The sequence below is a fragment of the Xiphias gladius genome, chromosome 21, assembly GCF_016859285.1.
Source record: "Xiphias gladius isolate SHS-SW01 ecotype Sanya breed wild chromosome 21, ASM1685928v1, whole genome shotgun sequence".
Lineage (NCBI taxonomy): Eukaryota > Metazoa > Chordata > Actinopteri > Istiophoriformes > Xiphiidae > Xiphias > Xiphias gladius.
In genome coordinates, this window is record NC_053420.1 from 2,578,881 (window position 1) to 2,596,190 (window position 17,310).

Below are 17,310 nucleotides of genomic sequence, written 5' to 3' on the forward strand. Positions count from 1 at the left end.
ATTTCCCAGCGTTCCCACTGTAACTTCTGATTTATGCAGTGCTAAAGTCACCTCAGCGACGTGGCCTTGCTGGTGTGAGGCTCTGATATGAGTAACGTCACTTTCTGGCCTTCTCGATTTCATTTGCATCAAACAGAAACCCCGCTGCCGTTCTGGCGTCTGGTCGTCACCAGTCGGTCGTTTGCTGTTTAGCGTAACTTTTCTGTTTCTTTAATGAAAACTGTGTCTGAAATCGCCTGCGGTTTGAATTCTGTTAAAAATGAAGGCGGGACGATTCGTGCAGCCCAACCCAGACAAATGTTAGGATCGGCCTGGAGGTTGGAATGTGGTGTGATTCGGGGGAAGTGTTGCTCAATACTTTAGCATAACACTTTACGTGGAAACGTACTGGATTTGCATGTGGAGGTCATACAGCGTTAACAATGAATCTTAATTAGGTTTTGTTGTTTTTAGAGGAGCAAAAGGGAGTTTCAATTCTGGGTTATAGGAGTGAAAATGACTTATCTTTACTTGAAAAGAGAACTGATGGAAAATTGTCTCTGGGGCAATAGATACTGTGATTTATTACTTTAGTTTTACTTCTCCTTCAGCTGGCACCGAGTCTTTTCACTGAGAGATCTAAAGGATGCTTTCCTGGCTGCGCTGTCTTCTCAGCAAAGTTGCTCTCTGGTGTTCGTTGCCTTTACGTCAGATAGTGACAAAGCTCCTTCTGCGACAGACATTTGAAAGACACTTGTGCACGTTTCCTCGTATTCATCTGAATCAGCAAAGTCACTTGTAACTAAAGGCCGTCAGATAAATGTGGTGCAGTAAAAAGTACAACATTTTTCCTTTATACTTCTACTCCACTAAAAATACTCAAAGTACAAGTACCTGATTACTGCACTTTAACGCCGTACTTGAGTAAACGTACGTGGCTACTTTCCACCACTGCTTGTTGAAGCTATCCGGTCCACTTCATTAATGACGGACAGGTCAGAGGAGGATTTCCAGTATTTGACAGGAGTCCACCTCAGTGCACGCTACACCCGTGTGGGTGACGCTGGAAATTTGTGAATAACTTCTATCTCTTTATTTATTTTTTGTCACTTTAGAAAGAGGGAGAAGGAGTTGTTGGGCACGATATTCTGTTCCAGGCCGATCAATAAGCCGATTGTTGGACGGCGTTAAATGTATTAAATAAAATGGCCTATAAACTCAATGCTCCAGTGTAAAGAGGTCTTTGAAAAAAAACAAACGCTAAATTCATTTGGAGAGAATCACAGTCAGTTGAGGATAAACTATGCAAAGCCCCTTATGAAAAGCAAACATTATTTAGCTGTTTCTTCAACTACTGGAGTTTCACCCAGGTGTTTGATTTAAAATAAAAATAAAAAATCTTCCAACCTTCGTGCTTGAGGAGGGATATTTGCTACAGGTTGGTGTAAACGTGACAAAAGCAAAGTGTCCTAATAAATAGGAGGCAAGGGACGATTTCTTGTGCTGACCGAAGCTGAAGTACACAGCGTGACTCTGTGTCTGTGAAACAGTCTGAGGAGATGACGTTGTCTCAGCGAGGCGCAGTTTGACCTGCAGCGGGCGTGGCGGGACACTAAAACCACGGGACACTTTGTCGTTTGTGTGTGTGTGTGTGTGTGTGAAAATGTGCCGCAGTTGATTGAGAAAAGAGAGGGAATGTGAAGGGAGAGCTGCTGTTCAGTGCACGGGGGGAGACGGGTGGATTTCTGTGTACATAAACGAGGAGGGAGCGTATTTATACCGATCATAAAGGGCAAACCTTGTATACATGTAGACTGTGATTGTCTTGCCTTGTACTTTCTGATGTAAAACTGTTTTTAAACCTAGACAACAGCAAACGATACCAGTTCCTTTTGTCTAATGATTCTGATCATTTCAGGGCAGCTGAGGGGAGGTTTATTATTATTTTGTGTATTTTGCATCAAACCCAGATTGTGAGTTGTAAAATGATGCTAATAAGTACGTCTTGTATATAAAAGTCTTTATTGTGTTAGCATGGGTATAAACTGTGACGTGTATGGCAGTAGGTGTAAATACTCACGTTTTTTTTTTCCTACTCACTAAACCAACTGCTGTGTTGTGGATTCATGATTAATGACAAACATTAAACGATAATGTTTTATTGACTCAGCCGTGATTCTGCCTGCCTTCATTTCGCACGTCTGAGTCAAACTGCAAACGCACGAAGGCTGCAGAGGCCACGGGTGGGTTAGTGATGGAGGAAAGGTTCAGTAAAGTAAGAGTGACCGTGCTACGGGTCTAAAGAATACTCCATTCACCTGTAAAAGCCTTGCATTCAGAACTTAAGTAAAAGTACAGGCAACACTATAATACAGAGGAGTTTTGTTGAATGAATCAGGCATCAACAAAACCGTCACCGGTTTCCATCTGGTACCCAAATGTAGGCGCAGTGGGAGGAAGCGAGAGCGTGGTGACAGGGGAGTGAAGGAGTGAATAGTCTCTGTAAATGCTGGAAACCTACGTGACTGCTGATTGCTATTTATCGCTTTTTAAAAGTCACTTATGGCCTGGGTGTGAAGCAAAACAACTTTCCTAATAAATCTAAGTGATCACATTAAGTTAATTTGAATTTTAATTACAAGGATAAGAATCAGCGACTGCCTTGCGGTTGCAGGGAGTGTGGCAGTGTCGACACTGTTCCAGGACCGGGGACTCCTGAAGAGGCCTTTCGGATGAGCCGCCAAACGTCTTCGAGAACTCCAGGCAAGTCCAGCTGCTTTCACATAGCACTTAGAGAATACCCGGATGACCCGGTGACCCGGATGACGGAGAGTCTTCACAGACAAACTCCAGGTTGCACGTGTAAGAAGAACAGTCAAGTGTTTGAGGACCACCTCCAGACAGGTGGTAAGACATAAAAATGACTACTCTCGTCTGGTACAATGAGCTTGTTAAAAACTCTAACATCTACTCCCACCTCACTGAAAAGTCCAGAATCTATGAATAGTTCTTCATTTTAACTTTAATTACAGACAGGACACGTCTCCTGACGCGTCCGTTGTCAGCTCATGTCCTCCGGAGGCTTCGAGTTTCCACATCACACTTGTGTAAGTTGCTTAGTTTTGGGTGCAGGTGTTCAACTCAGATTCAAGGTGACCTCCGGGAAACTTTCCTATAAAATGAAAACCTAAAAGTTGACTGGAATGAGCCACCGTCTCCTCACAACTCCTCCGACGACAGATGGAGACAGAGTGAAGTCATCAACGTTAACAGAGACTCAAAGAGTCACGAAGCAGCTTTATTATCATGACCAACAGTGTGGAAGATTCAAACTGCGTTCGAGCCGCCAAGAAACATGTCGTCGTATTGGAAGCATGTTTGATTGATTTGATTTCTTTTAACGCCTGAACAGACAGAAACGTCCAAAACAGTCACAACACACAGTTTGATATTTGTCATGTTTTATTGGACAGACATGATTAAGCTCTGCTTGAAATCACACGACACCCTGCAACTGCAGCATCAGTCAACAACATAAACAAACTTACTGTCAGTTCAATGAAACAATTCAATTCTAACAGTCAACAACAGTAAACAGTTCAGTGTGTAACTGTACCTGACAGACCCTGGCTTAGCACCTGAGGAAATAAAAAGAAGCAACACGTGCTGGTCCCAAATAATGTCAATAACACAGATATCAAAGTAAAAGATGAGTCACATTGTTTTTCACTTTAGCTACAAAATGTTCACATTCGTTTACAGCAGAACAGCAGGTTTTATTTTGGAGGAGCCTGTTTTTGTCAATGCCCACGTCCAGCTCAGCGAAGAGCGACAAGCAGTGTGAGAATATCTGGTAAATGGATGCATTTATATAGAGCGTTAATATTTGCTGCTGTCATTCGAACACACACACACACACACACACACACACACACACACACACACACACACACACACACACACACACACACACACGGCAGTGAGACCATGCAAGGTGCAGGTCTGACCATCAGGAGCAACCTTTTCTCTACGATTCTTTAAAAGTGACCACGGTGGTTCAGTCTCGTTTCCTTCACCAAAGCTCAGGTCAAATTTTGTGGATTTTAACAAACACAGATATTATTCACTCACTTGTCTCCAGCTCATCAAAACGCTGCTGCTGTACCTTAACTTTACCACAGTAGAGTCAAGGTATAGCAGGTAAGAACCATTCACCCCCCAACAACTTCCCTTTTGACCTCGCTTTCAACCACAACCCTCATCCGAACCTGAACCTAAAACTAGTTCTAACTTTAACTTTACAACCAGGTCTCGACTCTCAAACTGCCGGAAATAAGTGGGGACCAGCCAAAGTGTCTCACTGTCCTGGTCCAAAACTCAAACGGGTTCTCACACAACAGACGTACAACAACACACACTCTTCAGCAGCCGGCTTCACAGCACATGGAAAGGTAATGAAGGGTCCTGATCAGGTTGCTACCCTCAACGACCGGAGTCTTTAAGGGGGGCACGTGTGTCTGATGGTCGACCTGCAGGAGGGAAACAAAAGGATGTTCAAGAAAATCCCAAATGACCTGATCTCAGTCTGAGTGTAAAAACCAACAGAACGCTGCTCGTCTGAGGAGATAAACAAGACTGTCAAGACTCTAGACGTCAGATAGATGTGAAGACGTTGTTGCTTTGTTGTGTTCATTAAGAATCTGGTCATACAGCCCGTTAATTAAACTTACCTCCAGAATCTGGTTTGATGCGACGCTTCTTTATGAGCACTAGAACAACAGCAACAACGACAGCAACACTGACAGCACCAACGACCCCACACCAGCAGTAACAACCTCTCCAGCAGAAGACCCTGAAACAGATCAGAAAAAGTTCACGTTACACTCAGAAACAGCTACAAGCGAACATGCTCCTCTAATCTAAAATGATCAGCACATGAAAACACCACTGGGATGAATGTCACCAGGCCCAGTGATGTCAGCATCCATCTTATGGCCTCTGTCCTCCTGCTTGGCTGCACAGCTGAGAGCTGGGTTTTGGTTTTGGTCCCAGTAGTGAGGAGGGCGAAGACGCAGCATCTTCCTCTTGCCGACACGTGTTGTTCATCAGTAGGAAGATGCTTGAATCCCTGTCCTGCCACCTCTACTTTAGGCTGTTTCCACCTGACTCCTTCTTTACTCCTGCTGTGACTGAGATCTGAAACTGTGTGTGAAACTCTGTCTGTGGCCCAGGTTTCCTAGACCCTGAGCCGAGGCTACGAAGGACTCTGGATTACGTCCTGTGAGCACGTCTTCATTTCGTGATGGTTGTTGTTAAAGCCAGAACTGATGAGCTTTGTTGAAAATACTACCCTCTTAGCCTGGGTTGATGCTCCACTCACCAGATTAAAACATTAAGAAGCACCAGCACCTTAACGCAGACTTACATTCAGCACCTTTAGTCACATTTAATACAAACCACAAGCCAGATGTTAGTCAGTGTGTGAAGTGGTGAACGTTTGTTAAGTCCTGGTTTCAGGTTCAGACAGAGGAGGATTTAAAAATCACAACGTGGACAGTTTCCCTCTTGGTTTCATTTCTGTTTTCACTGGAATTTTAATGAAGTTCAGCCTGTAACCAACCAACATCCTGCTGCAGTGGATGAACCAAGTGTTGGGAGGCTACATCCTCACCTACATGTCTGTCCCATAGGACCCTCACTGCAATGCAATGGGTGAAGATAACATTAACCAATTATTAAGTCCACCTCTTCAGTAAACACTGAACCTCCAAAGCCTGTATGTGAATTCATGGGATCCCATTGTGAACACTCACTGTTACTGTACATATGTAGAGTTGGATCATAGTTGGTAGTTTGAGTTAAGTTTCTCATGAAGAAATAAAAGAATCAAAGCATCAGTGACTAAACTCTTGTCTCCATCTTTGAGTGTCTTTGTGTTGTTTGTGATTCATGTGTGACTCTGCTGCTGTAAAACTGCAGTTACCCAATGGGATTAATAAAGCTCTCTGTGTCTCCATCTAATCTAATCCCAGCTGAGAAGAACTCAGGTGAGTCTCAGCATATTTTGGGGACAAAGTTGTTCCGTTAATTCTTCAGTCTCAGAACCTTTTTTCTTTTCACTGGTGGAACAGAAACGTCAGGGATTCTAATGATTTCAGTCTAAATCGGCCTCGTGTGGTGTTTTCACGTTCTTCCTCGGGATCAGGTCACACCAGCTATTTCTGAATCTATCACTGGGTTTGTGTGTGAAGTTCACCAGGTTCTTGTGTGTGCAGTGTGTGTGTGTGATCTCAGAGTTTACTACAGACTCCAGTTCTTTCTGTTATTTCCCTCCACATCTTCTCATTCTTCCTCTCATCTCTGTACATTAATGAAGAGTCTCAGAGCCTCAGAATGAATCTGACTCAGTCTGAAACATTTTCAACTTACACAGATTCTTCATCACAGCTTGGTTCGTGTTCAGTCGAAACATTCGTAAACAGTTTTTGAAAACTAACAACAAATGAAGAATTAAAATTATCTGAATGTAAAAACAGAAACATAAAGAAACTCACCACTGATATGCACATAGGTCTCAGAATAAATCTGGTGGCTGATTTCCTCCTGTGTGGATACGCAGCGATAGTGGTTGGTCTTGGTCACAGTAGTTTGGAGGATGATGTCGTAGCTGCCTCCTCTTTCAGTGACCTCTGGTTCTTTAGCAGGAAGGATGTTTCCAGCTCTGTCCTGCCACTCTACTTTAGGTTTTGGGAAAGCACCTCGAACAACACACCGCAGAAGAGCCCAGTCCTTTGTTTGATCAAGTGTTGTGACAGATGGCTCTGGAGCTGCACCTGTGAAAACAACCAATAACTTATGAACAATGTTTACAGGGTTCGACATATTATGCCAAGATATTTTGGTTCACCCCTTCTCTGCCTGTATATGTGGATTATATTGTGTTTAAGAGAAAAACACAGAGGAACAGAGAGAAACAGAAAAGTACAACACAAGCGTTGGTTGAAAATCCCTGCACAGATACAGGACACGATATGAAAATACTTTTGACTGCTACCAAATATTAGTTAACCATTCACTACTGTAAACACTACTTCTGACTCATATCATGACGGAATCAAATATACAACAAAGACATTTGGACAACTCTAGAATTTCTGCTCAGTTTCTTTTGCTACAAAAAGGATCTTGAATTGAAATCACATGGGATTTGTTGTAGACAGATGTTAAGATGTAGAGAACATTTTCTATTCCTCGAGACTAATATAAGAATTATCTGATCAAGTATTAAACATAGGGTCAAGAGTATGTGCTCCCCTTGTGTTACCAGGGCTTAACTGTGCCAGTGACACATTAACTCAGTGTTCACTTTATTAGGGACACCTGTACAAACTACTGCAGTCCAACACAACTGTTCTACCTTTATGATGCCTGTGATGTTCAGTTTCTTTACACAGTCACAGTCATAGTGTTAATTCAATCACGTGTTTCAGTATCGAGGTCACAGTCAGTGATGGTGTTGAACTGGACTCTGTTATATTCAGAGGTGTTTCTAATATTCTGACCCCTCATGTTTGGAAACAGGGTGGACAGAAAAATAGAAACAATGTCGTCCAGTACAACTCCACCTTTAACTCCGACCTCTGTAATAAACATAAAACTGAATTTACACATTTCTGACAAAGTCAACATAAACTGAACATTATCAAGGTTAATCAACATTAAGGTGGAATTTATGGCAGAGCTGTTGTATTGAATTGCAGTGGATTGTACAGTTGTACCTAATAAAGTGGTCACTGCTTGTTTTTGGAAAACTGTTGTGATGGTTCTTTTGTAGCCAACAGCAGCTGATCAAAGACTGAAATGAGTGAGTTTTATTTTCTCAGAAGGAAGGAGCGTTATCATTGATTATCATTTAAAACTACAGCTTTGTTCATGTTTTATCATTTAAATTCAACCTAGACCCTAAAATCCATTCAGATTTATTTAAGCAACATAAAGATTAAATTCTCATCAAATCTTTTCCAAGGACCAAATCAAGCTGTAATGAGACAAGAGGTGAATCTACGTTTCCTTGTTCTTCATTTGTCTGTAAAGGGACAATCCCCTGATTTTACACCTGAAGATCAGCTGACTGGTCATGAAGAGCAGGACTCAGGCTGATATTACATCTCATGGATTTACTGCTCATAACGTCAGAGCCACATTGTGTTATGTTGTGTGATGTTATTAAACGATGCTTAATGTAAATCACACCGATGTCTCTTTAACATTCGGGGCCAATTCAGCCAGAGCTCGTTAGAATCTGTGACGATGCTGCTGATTCAGCTGATCATTGCTGTCGCTCTTCATGGTCTGAAGCTCACACACTACAACTCTGTACTATAACAGTTCACATTAGAGTCAGGTCACATATTTTCTCCATTATCTATTACACCTTCAGCTATAGTGTATATTCTGTAGAGAGACAGTTTTGTCATTGTAGGTGTAAATATTTCTAATGAATCAACGTCTGGTTCTTTTACGTAACTGAGGAAAAACTTTGGTGTTGAAAAAACCTGTGGCCTTCAGAACCAGATCTGATGTCCAAGTATTTCATCTCATCAGTCTCTCAAATATCCTGTTTGTACATTGAAGCGTGATTAGTGGTTTTCATTGAGCTCGACAGTTCGTTTTTTTCCTCATTACCCTCTGTCCCTGCCCACTCCCATAATGCATCTATCCATTATCCACACCTGCTTAGCAAAATAACTACAACATTCTCACAAGGAAATTCAATAAACCCTGTTACTATGTTTAAAATCTGCACCGATCATGGTGGTGAACAGGCTAAATGTCTCCGCTCATTAACTGATGTCCAATTAAGTCTCGAGTGAAATAAAGGAAGTGGAGACGTCGGGAGTGACGTCATCAGAATCAGGACTCACCTGGGATGTTTTCCTCTCTTCTGTCTTTTAACGTTTTAAGGCGCGGAGGTTGCAGGCGACCCGAGATTTACCGTAAAACTGAATAAAGAAATGTACTAGATATTTTCATGCTGACCACTAATGTCAACACAGACATATTATACCTCATTTGAAAGCGCGGATGATCGTTTTTTCCACGTTTTTAAGAGTTTAAATAAATGATTTACGACATAAAAACACAAGCGTCTTACTTTACGGCAGTAAACAGTTAGCAATTAACGTACGAACCTGTTTCGCCGCCGTTAAAAAGCGTTTACAGGTCGAAAAACAGACATTTAAGGACAAACTGGGCTCGTTTTAAAGAACAAAAAACCACCGATTAAATCCAACTCGTTTAAATTAATGCGGAAGTAAAATAACCAGAAAAAAAGAGGATTATTTCCCTCGTTTAGTTTTAACGCTGCTCCTCAAACTTTCAAAACAACAACATTTCGATCAATTTTAATTTGTTGACAAACTATTTGACCAATGATGTTCAGTATCTCTGAACTCAGTAAACGCCCAGGAACAAAACGAACCAATCAGCATCTTTCTACGACCTACTGTTACGACACTAACGGCCTTTTAACTCCATCAGCCAATCAGAAGAGCGCATCTTTACGCGAGCTCCAGGTGCGTTTTATTGACAGCTACTTTCATCCAATAGAAAGTCAGCACCGTGAAAACACTCGGAGTTCGTAGCCAGTAAAATTACCTGCCTGACCATATATGGAAGTTAATGTAGTTGGACTTTCTGTGGTGGTGGGACACCCACAAAACAGAGAAACTTCTTAATCGGTCAAAACAGACACGATTCAATGAAACTAAATATGTAAATCTTTATCTAAATATCAACAACATCTTCTGTTAGTCAACTTTAACACTTAGGGACATTTTTCAGAGTCATAAAAGACATTTATCTTCATTATTTGGTCACTTTGAGGAGCTTTTATAGAGCTCTGTAGTCATCTGATGGAGATGCTCTGTACTGCACTTTCTGAAATATCTCAGAGCCGCTTCTGTCTATCGGCATGAAATTTGGTACAGACGTTGTAGACGAGTGGAGGGAGAGATCCTGTAAGTTTCAGCCTGATAGCTCTTTTTGTGACTGACTTATCGTATTTGACACGTGAAGTCAAAGGCGAAGAACGAGAGAACTCCTATTTTTTTCTGTTTAATCCTTCACCACTTCAACGGCCTCAGAGCTGCAGGTAGGATCAACACACTTGCTGAAACCTCTGAGAGTTTGCTTTACAGCGATGCAGCGGAAATCTATCAGGTCCTCGTGGTGTCGGTATTATACACAGTTTAAAATGGTCAGGGATTAAGAGACAGAAAGGCACATAATTAAAATGAGCCAGAAGAGGTTAAGATAAAGCGCTCTGGGTCAGGAGCTAAAAGGAAAAACAGAACATAAATATGTTAGTGTGATTGTGTGATATTGCCAAACATGCCAGACCTGCAATATAAGGAACATAACCTGAGACTTTTTCCCCCTTTTTTGCTGGATATAATTTTTCATCTAAAACTCGGTGAGGAAACAAGGTTATCTGGCCTCACTGAGTCTGATGCACTGGTTCTGGATAACTGCTGTCACGCAGCTCGTCACCACCTCGATTTGCTGAACTACAACTTTCAAAGCAGCTACGAGCTCACTCATAAAAGATGTGCTTTGTAACAAACCACACGCTGCCTTAGCTTAAAGAGGAAAGACACAAGTGGGCTGCACAACCATTCTCTACATCGATCTTATCTCATGTCACCATTCTGTTCCTATTAACACAGAACTGTGGCAAACCATGCACTGGGTGTGTTGGTAATTGATGGGACCATCAGGCAATCTTTGTCGACATGCAGCCTCGACGCATCAAGAGCAAAGCGTCTTATTCAGCCTGAGATAAGATGAAACTGTTCATGTCTGTGGGGAACTTTTGTCACCGCAGCTAGAAAAGCGGATGTAGTGTGGTCAAACAGAGTGTAGCCAGTAGGGAGGGGGTTTCTTTGATATTACTGATATTTAAAGAGTAACTCCACATTAGCGATTAGCGCTTGTATTAAGAAATGCGTAGCTGCACTGACCTCTACAGGTTCAAAAAAGCACCATACCCATGATCGCAGCTAGGAGGTGTGACGTAGCAGGCTACTATAGCCAAACACTACATCACAGACTCTACGCACAGGGTGTGGAGGGAACGCGTTTAGTGGAGTCATGGCTATTTGGCAGCACAATAGTGACCTGGATGTACTTACTTATATCCTATGTACGTTACTGTTTACACAACAGTGTGACTGACTAACAAGATTAAGATTCTGCAGCCACACTAGGGGCTCTGTGAGGCTGCACTGAGGCACGGCAGCTGACATGGTCTCAAAGATGATTTCAACCATAAGCTCAGGGAGGCGTTTCTGAGGGGTTCAGCCCAATGGAGACCAGGAATGTTTGTTAAAAAAAAAAAGAATTTCATGGAAATCCATCCAGCAGTTGTGGAAATATCTCAGTCTGGACCAAAGTCCTGAACTACACGAACACTTTACCGACACTGACGAGCCAAGTGACAAAGCCTCAGGTATTTATGGTCCCTCTCCACAACACAAACAGGTCCTCGGTATTTGGAAGAGTACCATTAAATTTAATATAATATGATATTATAATATTCCCCTCAATGTTAATATCAGTAAATACAAAAATAAACTGTGAAAAAATAAAGTATAAATCAATAACAAAACTCTAAATGAATGAACAAATAAATGAACAAATAAATAAATGTGCAATTATTAATCTATGGTTGACATTAATGCTTTAAGAAATCTAGAGATGGTCAGAGAAGGAAATGCATTACAAACATTTCAAATGAATCAATATAAGCACTTTGACAGTAGCCTCAGTTTTCCAAACTGTTCTATAGACATACTCACCTACAACCAGCGTAATGTGGTATTCAAATTTAGGGTTTGTTTTTGGGAAATTACAGGTGTAACTTCCATTGTCAGCCATCTTTGTCTTGTGGACTTTTATGGACGCGTTGCCGTGCTTCAGTTCCTCTTCAAAATGAAAAACCCGTCCTTTGAACTGTTCGTCTTGACCTGTTCGGCCCTGATTGTAATGTTTGCCCGCGTCGTACAGGAACACCTCCTGACCATCTTTCTTCCAGTCAAAGACCATTTGCTCGATGTTCTCCTTGGTGCGGAAGGAACAGGGTAAAATGGCGTCACTCCCTTCTGCCACGGCCACAGTGGTGAGGCTTGGCCCTGGAAGACAAAACATACAATTCACATTTGTCACCTCAGTTACTCTGGAGCACCAGTTCACAAGCAGTTTAGTCAGCAGTCAAACTGCAACTCATGAAAACATATGACAACAGACCAAACACAAGGAAATGAAAAACAACGTTAACTTTATTACCCAAAGAAGGAAGGTCATTGGTCAGAGGTACAAGAAATACACAGAGGCAGCGTAAACCTACACTGAGCGGAACAACAGAGACGATCCATTGAAGGAACGACACAAAACAAAGCTATTCATCGTCACTTTCCATTTTCAGATTTAATCTTTACTCCAGGCAAACAGATTGACAGTGTTGGGGTCACAGCACTAAATATGGCCCTTAAATGAATGTATCTGTGGGTCTGGCTGTGTGTGGTCCACCAGAAGACAAAGTAATGAGCTGCCATGTTAAAGACGTACATTAAACATATTCACACTGCTGAGCTTCCAGAAAAAAAGGAGATAAACCAGCAGTAAAGTCACAAGATGGCGTCCGAGGTGCAGGAGTGAGCTCCGGCCAGCTACAGGAGGCCACCTGAACGCCAGCTGTTGCAGTTCAACTATTTGACCAATGATGTTCAGTATCTCTGAAATCAATCAGCATCTTTCTCGACCTACTGTTACGACACCACACGCCTTTCTAAACCATCCCAGCAAATCAGAGAGAGCATCTTGAGCGCTCCAGTGCGTGTTTTATTGACATGAAACTAAATATGTAAATCTTTATCTGAATATCAACAACATCTTCTGTTAGTCAACTTTAACACTTAGGGATATTTTCAGAGTCATAAAAGACATTTATCTTCATTATTTGGTCACTTTGAGGAGCTTTTATAGAGCTCTGTAGTCATCTGATGGAGATGCTCTGTACTGCACTTTCTGAAATATCTCAGAGCCGCTTCTGTCTATCGGCATGAAATTTGGTACAGACGTTGTAGACGAGCGGAGGGAGAGATCCTGTAAGTTTCAGCCTGATAGCTCTTTTTGTGACTGACTTATCGCATTTGACACGTGAAGGGTCGCAGTCCTCGTGAACTACTAGTCAACAAGCTGAGAAAGTGAACGTGCTGGAGAAATGGTGGAGAAGCTTCTGCTACTCAAAGTGTCTGTGCTACAAATACAAACATGACCAGAGACTGAAACTAAAGAGAAAAGAGAACGTGTCTCAACGGTCGCATCGAGACAAGATCACCTATAACAATGGGCGCTTTCATTTTGATGCCCGATGGTGCTAAATAACACCCAGCTCAGTTGAACACATTTCGCATGATGCTGGTGTTGATGAAGGCCCTGCCCGCCTTCCTGTCTGGTTTTTCTGTCGCCGTTTGTTTCCTCCGAGGTTTTTTTTCTCTTTTGTGGCTTTTCACTTTGTTCTCGATGTGTTTTTGTGTCTTCATTAAGTTTCCAAACGTATGAGTTCATAAAACAACCAACCAAACAGACGACAGCAGGTACGTTAATGTTAATAATCACATGTACATGGATATGAATGTGAAAAACAGCTAAACAACATAAAAACGGTTTTATTTCACTGCGGTTACCGAACTTCAGCTTATTCAAAAAACGCCCCGGGCTGCGACCCCAGTTTTTATCTTCCCTCAGGAATAAAAGCCCAAATTCAGAATGATCATTTGAACAGTTTAACCCCCGCGGAAAGTTAGAAAGCTCCTCCGGCTCCTACATTACAACAAACTGAGCAGGTCTGATGGCGTCGCCTGCTTCTGACACGCGTCTTTTATTATCGATCCGCGCTGATTATCAGGAGACGTGCGACGTCACACTGCGTCGATGATCTCTACGTTAAGACCGAGCCGGACGCTGACGTGACAGGTGCAGGTGATGCCGCTGTCCCGCCACTGAACTGCGGAGCGGCCTGATGATCCCAGCGCTCCGGCTCCGGACCCCCGCATGTTCACAGGTTTTTCATTTCCATAAAACACAGCGACAGGTAATGGACACAGTTCAGGCCGGTCATGAGTCTGAGCCGTTACTTTTCTCACCGCCTTCATCCGCAGACGTCGGTCCAGACCAAGACAGGAGACAGAGACACGCGAGTGGAAGAAGCTCCATGGCTGCAGATGTCAAGCGCACGTTAAACATCACCGTAACATCTGTGTGTAACGACCGCATTTAACGATGCTGTGGCCGGTCCCGAAGCCGTGATTGGCTCGTTCGAAACACTTTCGGTTTCTCAGCTTCCTCGAGCTGCAACAGCAGCGACGCTTCCGGCACGAATCCTTCGCAATAAGAGCGTCATCTCCTCAAACACCAACGATGACTCATGGATTCTGCGGGAGGGCGGTCGGAACGTTCCCCCCTGGAGCGTCCTGGTGGACTAATGGTCGAGTCCACATAACATCCAGGGTTTCACGCCACACAGGGACCTGTGTTGACCCCCGTCCCTCTCGGCTTGTTTCCCATCGCTCTCTGTCTCTGTTCTAACTAATGAAGCTGAAAACGCCAACAAACATAAAAAATACTCCTCCTGAGCTCAACTTTATCTTCACACCAACATAATAATGTTCAGTTTCTTTACACAGTCACAGTCATAGTGTTAATTCAATCACATGTTTCAGTATCGAGGTCACAGTTAGTGATGGTGTTGAACTGGACTCTGTTATATCCAGAGGTGTTTCTAATATTCTGACCCCTCATGTTTGTAAACAGGGTGGACAGAAAAATAGAAACACGTCTCAACATAATGTCGTCCAGTAGAACTCCACCTTTAACTACGACCTCTGTAATAAATTGTGTCTGATATTACATCTCATGGATTTATTGCTCATAACGTCAGAGCCACATTGTGTTATGTTGTGTGATGTTATTAAACGATGCTTAATGTAAATCACACCGATGTCTCTTTAACATTCGGGGCCAATTCAGCCAGAGCTCGTTAGAATCTGTGACGATGCTGCTGATTCAGCTGATCATTGCTGTCGCTCTTCATGGTCTGAAGCTCACACACTACAACTCTGTACTATAACAGTTCACATTAGAGTCAGGTCACATATTTTCTCCATTATCTATTACACCTTCAGCTATAGTGTATATCCTGTAGAGAGACAGTTTTGTCATTGTAGGTGTAAATATTTCTAATGAATCAACGTCTGGTTCTTTTACGTAACTGAGGAAAAACTTTGGTGTTGAAAAAACCTGTGGCGTTCAGAACCAGATCTGATGTCCAAGTGTTTCATCTCATCGGTCTCTCAAATATCCTGTTTGTACATTTGAAAAAAAATTCCAGTGATTGTAACTGTCAATTTATTCCTGTGAATGTGACCATCACAGTGTTTCTGCAGTTTGTCTTTATTCAGCACAAACACCCAATTTATCAACGTTACAGATGTTAGCTGTAGCTGGCTGGAGTTGTACACACCAACTGTGTGTGTTGATCTCAATGACATCTCATAAATAAAAAAGACTTAAAACAAGAAAGACGGCACCATTGTAATAGTAAGAAATGAACAATGTTCTGAAAATAAGTTTATATTCATAAGGTGTTTTGTTGATGAGTGATGGGTTGATGGGTATGGGTAGTTTTCTCTGATAACAGGAAACAGAGGGTACACTGTTAAAGGGAACACAGAGGTGTCACCAAGAGAAAAAGCCCTTTGTTAAAGACTTTCACTGTCCTATTCGAGACTCTTTAACTGGGGGGGTTCTCAGGGTGTCGGGCTTTGATCACGCAGCTGGCCTGACCCAAAAGGTAAGGTCCCTTCTAAGTGTAAGCAGCGGTGGAGCTAAACTTTCTAAGTCGTAACCATCCCCCCACAGCGCTAAACCTTAGGCAGGCGCTAACTGAATGGTTGAGGCGTCCGGTCCTGCAACCCTTTACAAGGTGCGCCAGGGAGAGGCCTCACCGTCGCACTGGCCTCCAGCACCAGCGTTGGGTAGTGTCTTGAGTTATCTTGGATCAGGATATGTCCTCTTAACGCCTGCATGAAACTGACTTCAAGCTCTGCCTTTTCTCACCTACGTAATATTGCAAAAATCAGGCACATCCTGTCTCAAAAACATGCAGAAAAACGAGTCCATGCTTTTGTTACCTCTAGGCTGGATTATAGTAATTCCTCATTATCAGACTGCCCCAACAAGTCTCTGAATACTCTCCAGCTGATACAGAACGCTGAAACGGCGAGTACTGACAGGAACCAGGAAAAGAGATCACATTTCTCCTGCATTAGCTTCTCTCCATTGGTTCCCTGTAAAATCCAGAATACAATTTAAAATCCTCCTCCTCACCCACAGAGCCCTTAATGGTCAGGCACCATCGTATCTTAAGGAGCTCATAGTACCTTATCGGCCCACTAGAACACTGTGCTCCCAGAACACAGGCTTGATTGTGGTTCCTAGGGTCTCCAAGAGCAGAACGGGAGGCAGAGCCTTCAGTTATCAGGCTCCTCTCCTGTGGAACCATCTTCCAGTTTGGGTCCGGGAGGCAGACACCCTCTCCGTTTAAAGAGTACCCTGCTGGAAAAACCAGTACAGACCAGCATGATTTCCACAGCTGGTCACTGTTTCTGTTTCTAAAATTGCATAAGCTTTGTCTAAACGCCTGCGCCGACTGGGATTGAAGATTTTTGGTTTGTTTTGACTCCAAGCTTGGAGGTGGAGTTTCTCAACTTAGCTTTCTTAACTTGTGGTTGAAGAAATTTGCGGAGGGGAGAGATGGTCTCTAGCCCTTAAAAGTTTACCAAAAACAGGGAGATCGGTGTGGGATCTGGCGTGAAGAGGGACAGGTCTCCTGTTGCCTCTGGATCCGTTCGAAAAGGTTTCGATAAGAGCGCTGAGTGAGTTTGGGCCCTCACAGCTTCCTTGATCGGGGCGAGGCACTAGCCCTCGTTTAAAAAAAAACAGGTTCTGTCTCTGTCTACCCTGTCCACTAAACGAGTGCTTGATTAAACGAGTGTATGATTTTTCTTGAGTACGTGATCATTTATTTCTCTTTCCCCTCCGTGTATGAGACAAACAGGAGTGTGTGTGTGTGTGTGTGTGTGTGTGTGTGTGTGTGTGTGTGTGTGTGTGTGTGTGTGTGGGTGTGTGTGAAGGCCTCCTTTTAAAAGTTTGTGTGCTGTTGCGCTGTTGAACTGGATGATGAGTGTGTGTAGGTAAGGCTGTGCGGTG

The 17,310-nt window shown here is 42.8% G+C and overlaps 1 protein-coding gene across 1 annotated transcript; it reads right to left on the bottom strand.

Annotated features, from left to right (window-relative positions):
- Window positions 1–3,429: 3,429 nt before the first annotated feature.
- LOC120783094 (butyrophilin subfamily 2 member A2-like) lies at window positions 3,430–14,413 on the bottom strand. Its single transcript, XM_040115810.1, has 5 exons — window positions 14,187–14,413; window positions 11,838–12,170; window positions 6,534–6,812; window positions 4,710–4,831; window positions 3,430–4,508 (listed from the first exon to the last, which is right to left on the bottom strand). The coding sequence occupies exons 1-4, from the start codon at window positions 14,314–14,316 to the stop codon at window positions 4,749–4,751; spliced, it is 825 nt and encodes a 274-aa protein (XP_039971744.1). The 5' UTR covers window positions 14,317–14,413; the 3' UTR covers window positions 3,430–4,508; window positions 4,710–4,748.
- Between the last annotated feature and the right edge of the window lie 2,897 nt (window positions 14,414–17,310).

Coding starts and splice junctions, on each gene's coding strand:
- LOC120783094 (XM_040115810.1), bottom strand. CDS start 14,316: ATGCGGTCGTTACACACAGATGTTACGGTGATGTTTAACGTGCGCTTG. Junction 6,813..11,837: donor CCACATTACGCTGGTTGTAG/GTGAGTATGTCT, acceptor TTGTTTTCACAG/GTGCAGCTCCAGAGCCATCT. Junction 4,832..6,533: donor GACCTATGTGCATATCAGTG/GTGAGTTTCTTT, acceptor GATCTGTTTCAG/GGTCTTCTGCTGGAGAGGTT.